The sequence below is a fragment of the Magallana gigas genome, chromosome 6 (assembly GCF_963853765.1).
Source record: "Magallana gigas chromosome 6, xbMagGiga1.1, whole genome shotgun sequence".
Lineage (NCBI taxonomy): Eukaryota > Metazoa > Mollusca > Bivalvia > Ostreida > Ostreidae > Magallana > Magallana gigas.
In genome coordinates this window covers 4,533,917-4,547,153 of record NC_088858.1, presented here as the reverse complement: position 1 = coordinate 4,547,153, position 13,237 = coordinate 4,533,917, and the positions used below count along the sequence as shown (strand labels likewise).

At 34.8% G+C, this 13,237-nt stretch overlaps 1 protein-coding gene across 5 annotated transcripts; it reads left to right on the top strand.

Annotated features, from left to right (window-relative positions):
• Window positions 1-859: 859 nt before the first annotated feature.
• LOC105343018 (uncharacterized) lies at window positions 860-12,641 on the top strand. Of its 5 annotated transcripts, XM_011450170.4 has the most exons (11): window positions 860-1,139; window positions 3,117-3,424; window positions 5,898-6,030; window positions 7,600-7,725; window positions 8,393-8,595; window positions 9,255-9,328; window positions 9,771-9,839; window positions 10,029-10,052; window positions 10,406-10,600; window positions 10,761-10,880; window positions 11,396-12,641. In XM_011450170.4, exons 2-11 carry the CDS (start codon window positions 3,178-3,180, stop codon window positions 11,570-11,572), a joined length of 1,368 nt encoding a protein of 455 aa, XP_011448472.3. In that variant the 5' UTR covers window positions 860-1,139; window positions 3,117-3,177; the 3' UTR covers window positions 11,573-12,641. The 5 variants fall into 5 exon arrangements, with proteins under 5 accessions (XP_011448472.3, XP_011448475.3, XP_011448476.3 ...); XM_011450173.4 differs by lacking the exon at window positions 10,029-10,052 and having other exon boundaries at window positions 864-1,139; XM_011450174.4 differs by lacking the exons at window positions 860-1,139; window positions 3,117-3,424 and adding an exon at window positions 4,422-4,674.
• Window positions 12,642-13,237: the final 596 nt, after the last annotated feature.

The window sequence follows — 13,237 nt, the reverse complement described above, 5'->3', positions numbered from 1 at the left end:
GTTTTTATCATGGTTAGAATTACTTTATTTCAAATGGAAAATCATGTATAGTTTACATGTCATGCTCTTTACATAGTTTGATATATATTTAAACCATGACTTGTACGACTTGTCATTAGTGTAAATGTTTGAAATGAGGTGGGTTTTTTTTTTTTTGTTGAGTGAAATAGGAATGTTACAGAATGTTACAGAATTTTTAAAAAGTTTATCACTGTTTTATGTGTTGCATAGCAAATGATTTTAAATGAAATAAAATGATACCTATTGGTATTCAACTGTCTCCAATAAACTCTTTTTCATTTTGTTGGATCAGTTTTACCATACAAATATAGCAAGTATCATGTATGTTCTAAGGTAAAAATTAAACAATGGATATTCTTGGTTTATTAATTAATTTTTAAATAAACATAAAATGTATGATTCTTTATTACAATGTTGTTTCACGGTCATTTGATCAAGCAGCTCATTATTTTGAAAGTTTAAGACTGTTTTTATTTACCGGTACAGTAGATATACCGGTACCAATTAATCCAGCTTTTGTTTAAATGTCCACAAAATAATAAACACTGGTTACCTTTTCCATTAATGAAGGACAGTACATGTATTAATGTATTTTTTACTTAGAATTTGAAAAAATTAAACTTTCTGTACTGGAACAACAAAAGGGACACGCTTTTGTGATTGCCCATGGATTGTTAGTACATGTACTGGTATTTACACTTGCAGTGATTTGACAGCAACATTGATAGGTGCACAAAACATGGTGTCAATGCAGCCTGTAAATATTAAATTGTGTCAATTAATTACACCGCCTCATCCCCTCTGGCCGTGGATCATCAAATTTTGTGTGGGTTTTTACCTACACGTGAGTCACCATGAGATGGGGTCTGGTCATGGCGTAGTTTTAGTTAAAAACAATCTATTACGCGGATTCTGGAATTCAGTCAACCAAAACTGTGCTATATGTCTTGCATATTGGTATCGTTTTTTGTTGTCACATGTTTGTGAATGATCCAGTTCAATAGCCTTGTCTGTGTGTAGAATCGGTGGTAAATGCAGGGACCCCATTCATTACCTACACCAATATTTGCCATGCTTCAGTGATGTATTAAACAATCTGGATAAATAACAAATGGCTGGTAAGTGGTTTGTAAAAGATGTTTTATAATTTATTCTGATGCTGTTTGATTTGTGGGTTTCGTGTTTTAAAAGATTTTGGTCTGTTTTCTTAATCCTGTTTATAGTGCCTGGCTTCCACTCAAACAGGGTCAATATTTTGACAGTTCGTTCGTCCCAAAACCAAGTATTATATTCTGTCACAAAGCCTCCACACTCGTTATATCTTGTTTATATTCTCAGGGGTAAGAGACTTTTTCATACTTAGGTGTAAAAATCCACTAGAGGATCCATATCAAACATCTAAACAAACAACAGAACTGGCTTGGTGGTGGTCAATTATAATTGACAATAATCAGTATCCATTTTAGCTTTTTTCCCCTTTCAGTGTGTATTAGGTTTTGTTCAGGGCTTTGTGTTAGATGTACCTCTTTAAATGATTGGTGCAATCTCTTTTGTCAAGTATGTTAATTACAGACATATACCAGGATGCTTGAATTACTCTAAATTACTTTCATTTTTTATTCAAACTGGTATGACAGCTTTTTAAAATTTGTGAATTATATTGTTTTATATTATTTTCCAATTTTTGAATATTATATGTAATGTAAATGCTCTTAGACTCTATGCTATACATGAATTCATTTGCAAAAATTTCATTTTGTGTTGTAATGCCATCTACATGGATGGAGAACACATTACTCCACTTTTTTAATGTGAAAAGGGGGGAATAGCCAGAATGTGTGTCACTCAGGAGTTTGGGGGAAGGGGATTAGGAATTGGAGGAAACAATTCATTTTCAATTCTTAATATCACAGGATTGGTTTGATTTGATTTCCTTGTTGATAAATTTGAATATACTAGTCCCTCCAAGGAGAAGGGGATGGTAGGGGCCTGAGGGACTGAACTAATTATACTGTGATAGAATTAAGTTATAGTCTGGTGGAAGGAGCTAACTTTATGTATGATTGATATAGAATCAGTCATGAGATGTCTGTCAGCGTCGTGGTACTATCACTGATGAAGATGCCATTTTAGAAGGGGGTAGCGGTCTTAGGGGAGGAGGGGGAGGGATTTTAATTTTTAATCTAATGCGGTGGTCCTATGATAAAGTTTAGGAGTTTGACCTTGTTGACGGAATGACCGTGTGGTTATTGAATCAGGAAAAAAGTTTTTAAAAGTTCAATGCATCCAGTCTAATGGTCTGTCTCCCTGGTATATATAAGCTAGGCCCTGGTTATTGGAGGTAATTACAACTTACTTATTGAAATGTATAGGAACTGGGCCTTTAACTGAAGTTAATTGAAGAAAACAAACAATTGTTTGTGTTGTGAAGTAATTTAACAGTAATCTGAGGCTTTTGAGACAGCTGGTAACAAAGAGGCACACTTGTGGATATGTCAACTAGTGAGTCTTAGTAGCACTGTAGTATACAGTATTATTCTGAATATAAATAGAAGATTTACTGGTCTAATATTTGTTTGATGAAGTTTTACATGACTTTCTTTTGATAACAGTTCCTTTGTTTGATAGACCTTCAGCCAATATGTCAGAGGCATTGGATGAGGAATTAGGTTTCCGTTCAACATATTGAACTTTTCTTCTTTTCATGAATATTTATAATTATTTTCAATCCATCATTGAGAAAGGTAAACTTATTTCAGTTCATGGAAGTATGAAAACAAAAGCCATGTAATAAAAACATGCTGTTGTTTATTGATGCATGCAAAATTTTTTTGACTGTTGGTGAATTTTCCATACAAAAGTGTAAGGACATGAATTAATTAAAGGACACAAAAAGTTTAATGAACCATCCTACAATCAAATCATTTGAGACTGATATTATTTTATCTTTGTATTGCCGGTAATTTTATTAAAACAGAATTAGTCAAAATCATTTACAAACTTGAATTGGTAAAATTACTCTCTCTAACTTGATCTATATTTACAGTTTTTCAATATTATGTCTTCAGAAATCCCCCTATTTTTCCATCATACAGATCTACAGGACAATTACCTAGTTTTCACCATGACAATACATGTACAGCATTGACCCCCATTATGGATGAGGATCATCGAAGAAACGAGTACCAAAGCATACACCTGGGGAGGATATCTCGGATATTGCCGGGGACGGAGGACAGTGAGGGGACAGAGGACAAACAGGACAGTGGGGCAGGGGAGAAGATGAAGGAGGGGGAGAAGCTGAGGGTGGCTCTACCTGAGAATTACCTGCAACCACTGGAGGCCAAGGCACTGGTCCACCTCAGCCAGAAGATGGGACCCACCCCCAAAACTCATCTCAAAGGTAAATACAGGTGTATGCTAATTACAGGTTATAAAAGGAACACTTAGTACCCGGTAGTATGCAGTCACACATACTGCTAACTTATCAATACATAGTTTTTTTCAACTACTAATTCATGTATGTTATTGGAAGAAAATTATCTTGCACTAAATTATGAAAAGGTATCAATATATTGCATCTTCAAAAGTCATATTGAAACTAAGAATAAAAATAAATGCATTGTTTTAATAAGATTATTTCAAATTTTAAATATCCTCAGATATTTAGAATTTTAAGAGTCTGATTTAACATTCAAGAATGTAAAATTTAATGGAATCTTGTTCTTTGCTTTTGAATTTATTCCAAGTTATCTCCCTTGATAACGCAGTCCATTGATGTTCGTTTATCCAGAATGTTTTTATCAGTAATGATATAACTGTTCAAATAAAAGTCCATGTTAATTCCATGAAATCACAATGTATTTGCATGACTAATTGATTTAATTTTATTTCTTTTCTATACCTATACAAGAAATCTAAACAAGGTATAAAAAGTACAAATGAAAATGTTGAATGTAGATGATTTTATAGATGACTGATTTAAGACTGGAAGAAACATTAATTGTAAATTTTTCAGTGGTCCTGGTTTTTGGTTTTGTGTGTATGGTCTGGTGTGGTTGGATGATTTATGATTTACTATCACCTCTCTGTCTTTACCTGAGTGCAAGTGACATGCTTTGTTATCATTTATAGAATTCATGGTGATATTGTTCGTGAAGTCATTGAAGCGTCCTCTAAGTTTGCATACAGCACTAATAAGATTCTTAGTACGTAAATCCTAATTCGTTATGGTAGCTGTTGACGGATCTGTACCCGCATTAAATGTCCACATTTGAATGTCAACAGGTGAGAGAGGCAAGGAGTGTGATTACAAAAGATCCCCCCACGACCGGTTTGATTAGGTGTGTATATCTGTGAACCTTGTACAACTGTAAAGTACTGAATAGAAAAACCATCTGTATAGTGTATTGTAAAAAGGTCGGCTCACAGGAGAGAGCCGATAAAGCGCTGGACATTTCCCAAATCTCACTTATTTTCTGATCACAGGAGACTCCACATGTTGTGCATTGTACGAAAATCAATAAGACATCTTTGGTATTTAAGTATGAATGGCTGAGAGTGGTCATGATTATTTGGAAATTCTTCCAGATGAAGCAGAGGTAGCCATGAATCGTCCACTGGTGGAAATCCCTCTACTGGGTACAGACTCGGGTAAATATCTCCGAGGTCACGCAAACCGCAGCTTTACGTGCCACTGATAATGTTCTATTTTGTCTGTCAGTCCATCAATTGTTAATTCTCGGGATTGGCTGTTGTCTGGGTTTTTGACAACTGTAAGTCTTTCATTCACTTCATTGTTTTCAAGATGTGAAACATCTGATGTGATCATGTCATTGAATTCTCTGACAATTTTATGGTTTGTAATTCACTTAGTATCTCATGTCATCATTCCATTGGGCAGGTTATTTTTTATTGTGTGGGAGGATTTGTTTGATTAAACCCCTATACTGTTTTTTCACTGTCTTTATGCACTTTATGACCTGTGGGGGTTCAATTAATTGTTCCATGCAGGGTTATCAGCAGGTGCCCCAGAAGACAGGTTAATTGGCCTTTGACCTAGATTTGTTGTCAACAATGACTATGGCCTGGCCAAGTAGAGAGATTTAGTTGACTACTTATAAGCAGCGAGAGCTTCTGGGGCCCTCCACTCAGTGACTTGGTTAATCAGTCTCCCTATCTGTCAATCATAGCTGGTTAATTTGCAGGAGTGCGCAGGTTCTTTCTATCAGACCCAGCTCTGGTGGACATGTGCTAACATTGTGTTTACAATGGAATACTACAATGACTATAGGTTTTCTTGTAGAAGCTCGATGCCTTACTCTAAATGTGGTATGTATTAGTTTAGTTTGTCCTCAGTTCAATTGTCAACAGTAATTAGTGTTAATTAATTAGAGAGCTTTACTATGAATGGGTCAACACAGCATCAGATAATCAGCACAATGTCTGTTCTATTATCTACATCATGCAGCGGTTTCTCTTTTAGATTTCTCTATTGTTTGTGAAAATGTTTCTGCCTGTTTTCTGAGGAATGATATTGTAGATTTATGACCAGATTCTGTATAAATGGGTCAACAATTTTATCAAATACAGCTGCATGCTTCTGGTGAATTGCAGACATCCTGCTTTAAAATCGCTCCAGGGAAATAGGAAAACCAGTGCTTAAACTTTTCCTGACATTGTATTAGCAACAACAAAAATATGGTATATAATATAAAAACAATTGATACCTCGTATATGGTCACAAAAATGAAATGCTTGTATATTAGTATAACTAAGTATTGATTAATTTATTTTTGGGTTATAATTTTGTCATTTATATGTTTATTCCCTGGCATAATGATGCATGAAAATAAGTTAATTCCATTGTATTTCAGGCTCTCTGGATGTTGACCAAGTGAGTCCGGAGTTTCCGATGCAGTCTTCTGGAGAGTATAGGCCAATCAGTACGGCCAAAACCTACGACTACGCGGACTGTCCGCACCAGTACGAGGAACTCCCGCACCTACAGTGAGTACAAGTCAATGTTCCCACGGCTCTAATCAATACATGCCTACACTATCACTTATTGATGATGTTAGCATGCCATGTTTTTTTTTTTCAGATTTATAGGAGAGACTTCAAACTTCTTTTGTTATCTATGACATCAATGCTTGATATGAAATTTTTAAGTGGGTTAATTTGGTTATCTGGCAGACAGAGTTAAGGTTTTATGCATGTATTTGAGAAAGTTGAGTAACAACATAATTTGGCAACAGTTAAAAGTCAGCATCCTTTCTGGTGATAGAAATCTCATGTAACGAAAGCATGCAGAATTTTCTGGGTGTTTTTTCCTATCTGATTACAACTGCCAAAAGTGATATTTTACTGCAAAAAGGAAATGGCATTTGAATATTTTATTGCTGCATGTTTTGTCACTTGCCCCATGAAACATCGATATATACCGGTATGCATGAGACAGCTGACTTTAGTCCCATGTTACAAACAACATCATTTTAGTGTATTAACCCCAGAGCCAAGCTCAGCCTCCGACACACCAGTAAATCTATTATTGCTCCCCAATCAGAAAGGATTGTAAGCTTTACTGTTATGGTTTATCGATCAGAAGCTGACAGCCAAATAACACAAGCACACCAGAAAATGTTACATTCATATATAAAGACACTGTAACATTCATTACATGAAGTTATTCATAGATAATGTCAATGTAAAATTACATAGGGAATTAGTATTTGTCTAGAAATCTAAGTCTTTGGTTAAATAAACTTAGACCCAGAGTATCTGGGATATCACAGACCACGGATAAATTCAGTTAAGCACTTAGATAAGAATGTCATAATCCAAAATAATGATGTGGAGGGACAATGGGTATTATAGGTTAGTGATTCAGCTGTAATTGTCACAACACTCATGGATTACTGGTGGATGTACACAGTGTTAAACACAGTCAGTAGGAAACACAGCAGTGTGTATATAACCAGGATAAAGAAAACAGCTGATAGCTTGCACAAAGTATTGAATGCTTCAAATCTGTTACTGACATAAACCAAGGAATATCAATCAGTGATACCATGAAAAACACATCTATATATCTATTTGCAAGAACACATTTTTAACTTTTCTTGGCTCGGTTTGGAGAGAGAGACAGACAGAACACAGAGAGAGAGAGAGAGGAGAGAGAGAGAGAGAACAGAGAGAGAGAGAAAGAGTTATTTCAGTGTTTTATGTATCTATTGTTTAAACAATATTTTATTATGTAAAAAAATATCACATAATAGGATTGGGCAGCAGGCAATCTGCCTATTTGAGCCCTCTCCTTTAACAGTCAATTTGACAAACATTGATGGTACAATGTAACAACAGTGTTTTATGTATCTATTAGAGTATGCTGATTCATAGACTTCTATCTATTTATCAATGTATATCGAAGGTTATTATAGTGTTCCAGACATAATAATGTAAGTTTATTTTATTTTTTGTGGAAGTTTATTCCAGTGTTCTGTTAATTGTTTTGTATAAGTTTCAGTTCAGTTACTTGTCCTCTGTTAGTTAATTCCTGTGTTCTTTTCCTTACTTTAGACTACGCCCCAATGGCATGTCCCCTGACTCCGTGGACACCCATTCCTCCAATGGCACCACAGTCACTTCAGGAATTCACTCGGAACATGAGGAAGGAGAGGGTGCCACTCAGTCGGCAGAGAAAAGGTATGGTCCAACAGACTCGGGAGTATGTGTAAATGAATATAAGAATAAAGTCTGTCAAGGTTCTACATAAAAATATAACTTTCTCAGACTCAACTGGTATACTACATAAAAAGAAAATAAAGGCAATGCAATATGTGCACGTCTCCTTTTGGAGGAACCTTTTACATTTGCTTTGATGAAGTTGGTAAAGAAAATTTCACATTAGTTTCAACTTAAGGTGGCTCACTACAGCGTGAAATATTTTCTCAAAACAGCAGAAAATTACTTGATTATGATAGATATCATAATGGATAAGAAGTATTTAAGTCTAATAGGCAACAAAATGTTAAATTTTGGATAAAAAAGTACATTTTCAAAATTTTAATTGAGTTAACATGAATAAAAGCTCCAGGGGGATTCAAACTCATGATCTGCGGTTTAGAAGCCCAATACTTTAACCACTGAGCTACGATGCTATACAACCCAATCGCTTGATAAAAACAGTTTAACAAAACATTTAAATCTCCTTCTTGTGATGTAGTGTCTTAAAAAGTATAAGTGTAGGTGTAGTGAGGTACCTTAATTCATTCTGTACAGTAATATCAGACTACAAGCATTCATTTGTGTAAATAAAAAAAAAATGGTGAGAGGAAATAAAGTAACTGATCTTCTCTGTATCTGTGAGCAGGAAGCGGTTCAACCCGTTGTACGACACCATGATTAACACCTCACCCACCATCTACAACAAGGTGAACACCACGGTGAAGGCCAAGCAGGACCACACCGTGCTCACCCAGCTACGCCTCATGAAGCTGGCCATCCTCCTCCTCATCCTCATCTCCATCGCCTCACTCTTCATCAGTGTGTACGTCGTCATAGCCTTCAGTGATGGTAAGTCCTCGTTATCTCACCAAACTAGTATGATAGAATTAAGCTGAAAATGATGGTTTAAAATTATACCTTAAAAAGAAGGAGACAATGCTTACCATTACAAAGCTATTAAAACCTTGAAATACCAGTACATCTAAGTAAACTCTTTGTGTAAAAAATAATGATAAATCAAGTACCGGTATTACTTTCCATGGTGTTCATAGATAATCTTATGGCCATTTTAAGGTGGGTTACCACGTATACAAATCCGGATATACATGTATAAGCTTGTAAATCAATAAGAATATTTGTGCCTATTACTGCTTGATCCTTACGAACAAATGGGAAGCTGATGGTATAAAATATGTTTAGAATTACTAGCTTACAAGCTCTTTTAAAATGCTTACCCTCCATACTAATCCTACTTTTAACTCTGAGCAACTGCAAAAATGAAAATATTTACTGATGATGATGCAACACATAAAATACAAATGTTTTAATAAATGTAAATTTGGTGGGATGAATCACATAAATTTAGGGCACTAGGTTATTAAACTGTTGATCAACTTTCACTCTAGGTCAAGTTGTATGAAGATTACCATTAATCTGTTATTATTAATACAACAATAAATGGAATGCTTTATAGGGCATTTATATAAGGACAACCCCTTCTTTTACAGGACCCACTAAAGTAGCCTCCTTACAGAAAGAGCTCCAAAGTCTCAAGTCCAATTATACCACCATGAACATTAAGGTTTGTGTCAGAAATGAACAGCTTTCAACCAACTTTTGTATCGTACCATTTCAATAATGTATTATTTTGTATTCGCCAACAAACAAAATAAACACAATACATGTATTGTTTAAACTGGTTTTGTAGAGATAATTTAAATATGTCAAATGTTTTATCCTTACAACTGAAGATGAACAGTGTATTTTGAACTGTATGAATTACTGCAATAGTAAGAATATAAAGTACATGTATCACAAGTTACAAGTGCGTTGAATCTGGTTACTGAGAATCAGAGTCGCATGTCTAAGCATGACACATAACATGTAATGTAAAGAGAAGCACTTGAGCTACTCTGCAAATCGGAAGAAACACCTATCAACTCAAACCAAAAATATCAAGTACGCATTTTTTATTTGTATTGTCTTTGTTTTTTAAATAAATTAAAAAATATATTTGCTTTCAGATGAGGATTTTGGAATCTCTTGTTGCGGGGAATAAGTCATTTGAATACATCAATGATCTTGATGACAAGGTAATTATTCAAAAATGACATTTAGAATAAAAACAGGAAGACTATGCACACCTTTATTATTTCTTTTCAACTTGGTCGTTCATGATTTAAACAAGTTTAATATGTCTGAAGGAAATGTATATATAAATTAATCTCTGGAGATATAAAAAAATTTGAAAAGCGTAGCAATTTTCCTGGAATTGATTTCAGTCTGGTGTATGGAGTGTTCTCCAGGTAAATGGTGATACATGTACATGTATATAAGCATGCCCATGTATGTATCTATGTACAGGTACATATACTTATTCCTGTACAGTACTTCCTTACCCAGTCAGCTCCTTCAGCATGCATCCTGTCATTACTCAACATGAAGTACACTAATTCTGCTAGAGTGTACACAATCCCCTTTTCCCAAAACAAGACAAATATTCAATAATATTTTTTTTTTTCATTATCATACTTGAGATCACTATGTATATGACAGGGATGAAGAATCAATAAAGAATATTTTTGATAACCATAGAATGTATTCTTAAATATGTTTTTATTTCCTAACAACTCTCTGAATCATGTCTTCTTATTTTCAGCTGATCTATTTTCAACAACAGACGAAGGAGAATATATCTTCCCTGAACACAAATTTATCGAACACAAAAGTTACGTTACAACAAGTCCAAGATCAAGTTAGTTTCAGTTATCAAAACCTCACTTCCATCATGGCATCCCAGAATTCCATAGTACAGGAACAGCTCCTGAATATCAGCAAAATGGAGGGACCTCAGGTATGTCATATGTTGAACTAATGTTGGATCAAGGGGAAATAACTCCTATAGATTGAGCAGGAAAAAAAATGTTTTTTGATATTTTTAAAGCAGATGACCACATAAATATTATGAACATACTTTATAGAGACTTTACTGGCTGATATTTGTATTTTGACAGGGTCCCCAGGGAGTGGGTAATCTGAGTGCCTGTTTTATGAAGACTGATACAGCCAGCTCTCCAAGTGACACAACAAGAACATCCACTCTCAATCCATTTCCTCCAATGGAGGACTTTGAGGTACTTAATTTCTGCTTTGTCTAAAATCAGACTCAACTTACTGTAATTTCAGTTTTGTCAAATAGGAATCTACCAGTACATGTACTTAATTTCTGATATTCATTTCATATAATTATCAAAGCAAGTTAAGTTTCCTTAATTTGTTTGAATGTTTTGTTATATTAGATTTCCACAATTTCATATAAGACATATGGCAAACAAAAGCATATTGAATGTCAGACTTATTCACAATGAAGTAGTTAGTCTTTGCTCAGCACAAAAGATTTGAAAGAATTTTCCAGACTAAAAAAGGCAGAATTTGCCCTTCATTATAAAGAAAATGAAACAAGCTCAACTTCAGAAATATGTAACAGTACTAGTATTATTATGTTGTGATATGAGGTGACATGTTTTTTTTAGGTTAATGAGTATCATTTGTATTTTTTTCATTTTCTTTAGAAATACCGGTATCTTTTGATGTTTGTGACATGCTTTTTACATTTATATTTTTCAGTTAATGTTTTCATTTCTTTCAGAAATATGTTGTGATGTTTGTGACCTGTTCGATGTCGGGAGGACTTTATCACACACTGAATTTAACGGTAACAGACAGTCACAGAGTGCAATACCAGTGCATGTGTAGTGGACAGGTGTCGGGGGAGAGCATCAGGAAGTGCCAGCTCCACGTCTGGCTCTGTCCGCGACTCTCATGATCAACTTCTGTGTACAAAAATTTACTCTCGTACATGTGAACCTTCCAACACTTACCATAATCGAGAGCTATTGAAAGATGGATCAATTCAGAGGCCTACATACAAACTATTGAACGATGGATAAAATCAGACAAGGGATTATCGAAAACTTTACTTCCTTGCATTCATTTATTTCACTCTGGAGAAAACTGAAGCTGTGCTCATGAGATACATGTACTAAATATGTTATTAAGCCTCATGATAAAACCAGGAGTTAACATAAGAAATATAAAGCCCAAGATTCAGCAAGTGATTGTCCACTGAAAAACCAAAGATATCTAGTCATAAACCGATCAAAGTGTTGTGTCATACTAAGCTTCATGTCTGTATTCAAAACTTGTCTGTATCCTGTTTTATAATGAAGACTCAATCCTTTACATTTACAAATGTAGTTGTCCTCTAGGGTAATTAATAACATGTAATGATGTCTGTGTTCAGCTAACTGTTGGTCTGTTAACTTTACCAAATTGCAGAGATTCCAGAGATTCCGCGCGGGGGGGGGGGGGGGGGGGTTATATTTGAGTGGGATACCAAGACTGTGATATAAAACCGTGTATTTTGTTGTCGACATTGAAATATTAACCTCACAATTTTTACTGTTGATATTTTTTAAATGTCAAATGTAATATTCATGAAATGATGTTCAACAATATGTTTTGTAAAAATGGTTCTTCTAACCATTGAGATGTTTGTTTGATGACAACGATGATAATGATGACTGTGATGACAATGATAAACATTTCTAAACATTTAGAATTTTATCTTTCTGCATAATCTAAGAATCTCACAGTTCTAAAATGTTTGGTGTCTGCAACACAGTTAAGTACATGTATGTACAAATTGAGTTATACTGAACACTATGAAGTAGAGATTGATGTGATTGAAATGCCATGGTATAATGTGTGTGTACAAAAAGTATAACAGGTGCAGATAAATAAACATTATGATTAAAATGTGCATGCTGAGGTGCTATTAGTGTAGAAACTCATTGTGCTATGTCAATACATTATGAAATAAAAATGAAAATCAATCAGAAGGGCTTGCTGTGATGTTTTCCCACAAGGCTGGTGTTTTATATTCATTTACATCCAGGTTCACCTATCCACACAGTAAACACTGTGATCTTTCTGATCTCGTCCTCTTGATCTGTTGCAATGATTTGACTTGTGACCACAGGGCTTAATATTGCACCATAAGACTGTTTTAATTGGTGCACAGATCTGCACTGAGGATAATAGCACTCCTTATCATTTCTCACCCTCACCCCCTCCGCCGACCCATCCCCGACTCCAGCCCGACAAAAATTGGTAAGGGTACCTTCTTATTCTTGCTTGTAAGAAAATATTAGCGAAAAAAGTGAGTCATGATAACATTTGAACAAGCAGAGAAAGAATTTTAAATTACACAGGGAGCAATTACTCAAAATTCAACTTTTTTTGTTTAGGAGAAATGGATTTAACGCAAAATTACCCCCCCCCCCCCGTTCTAATTGTTCATACGTACCAAAAATTTATCAAATTCCATTTGCCAAACATTTAGCATATCCTAGTTGCCTTTCTGGTTGTATTACTAGAGACGTATATTATTACGTAATAATTATAATGATTTTATGATAGTCACATAAGG

What these genes read in the sequence shown, in the direction of transcription:
- LOC105343018 (XM_011450170.4), top strand. Translation starts at nt 3,178, where the DNA reads ATGGATGAGGATCATCGAAGAAACGAGTACCAAAGCATACACCTGGGG. An exon ending in CCCCAAAACTCATCTCAAAG is followed by an intron (nt 3,425 to 5,897) that starts GTAAATACAGGT and finishes ATTGTATTTCAG; the next exon opens with GCTCTCTGGATGTTGACCAA. An exon ending in TCAATGATCTTGATGACAAG is followed by an intron (nt 9,840 to 10,028) that starts GTAATTATTCAA and finishes AATTGATTTCAG; the next exon opens with TCTGGTGTATGGAGTGTTCT.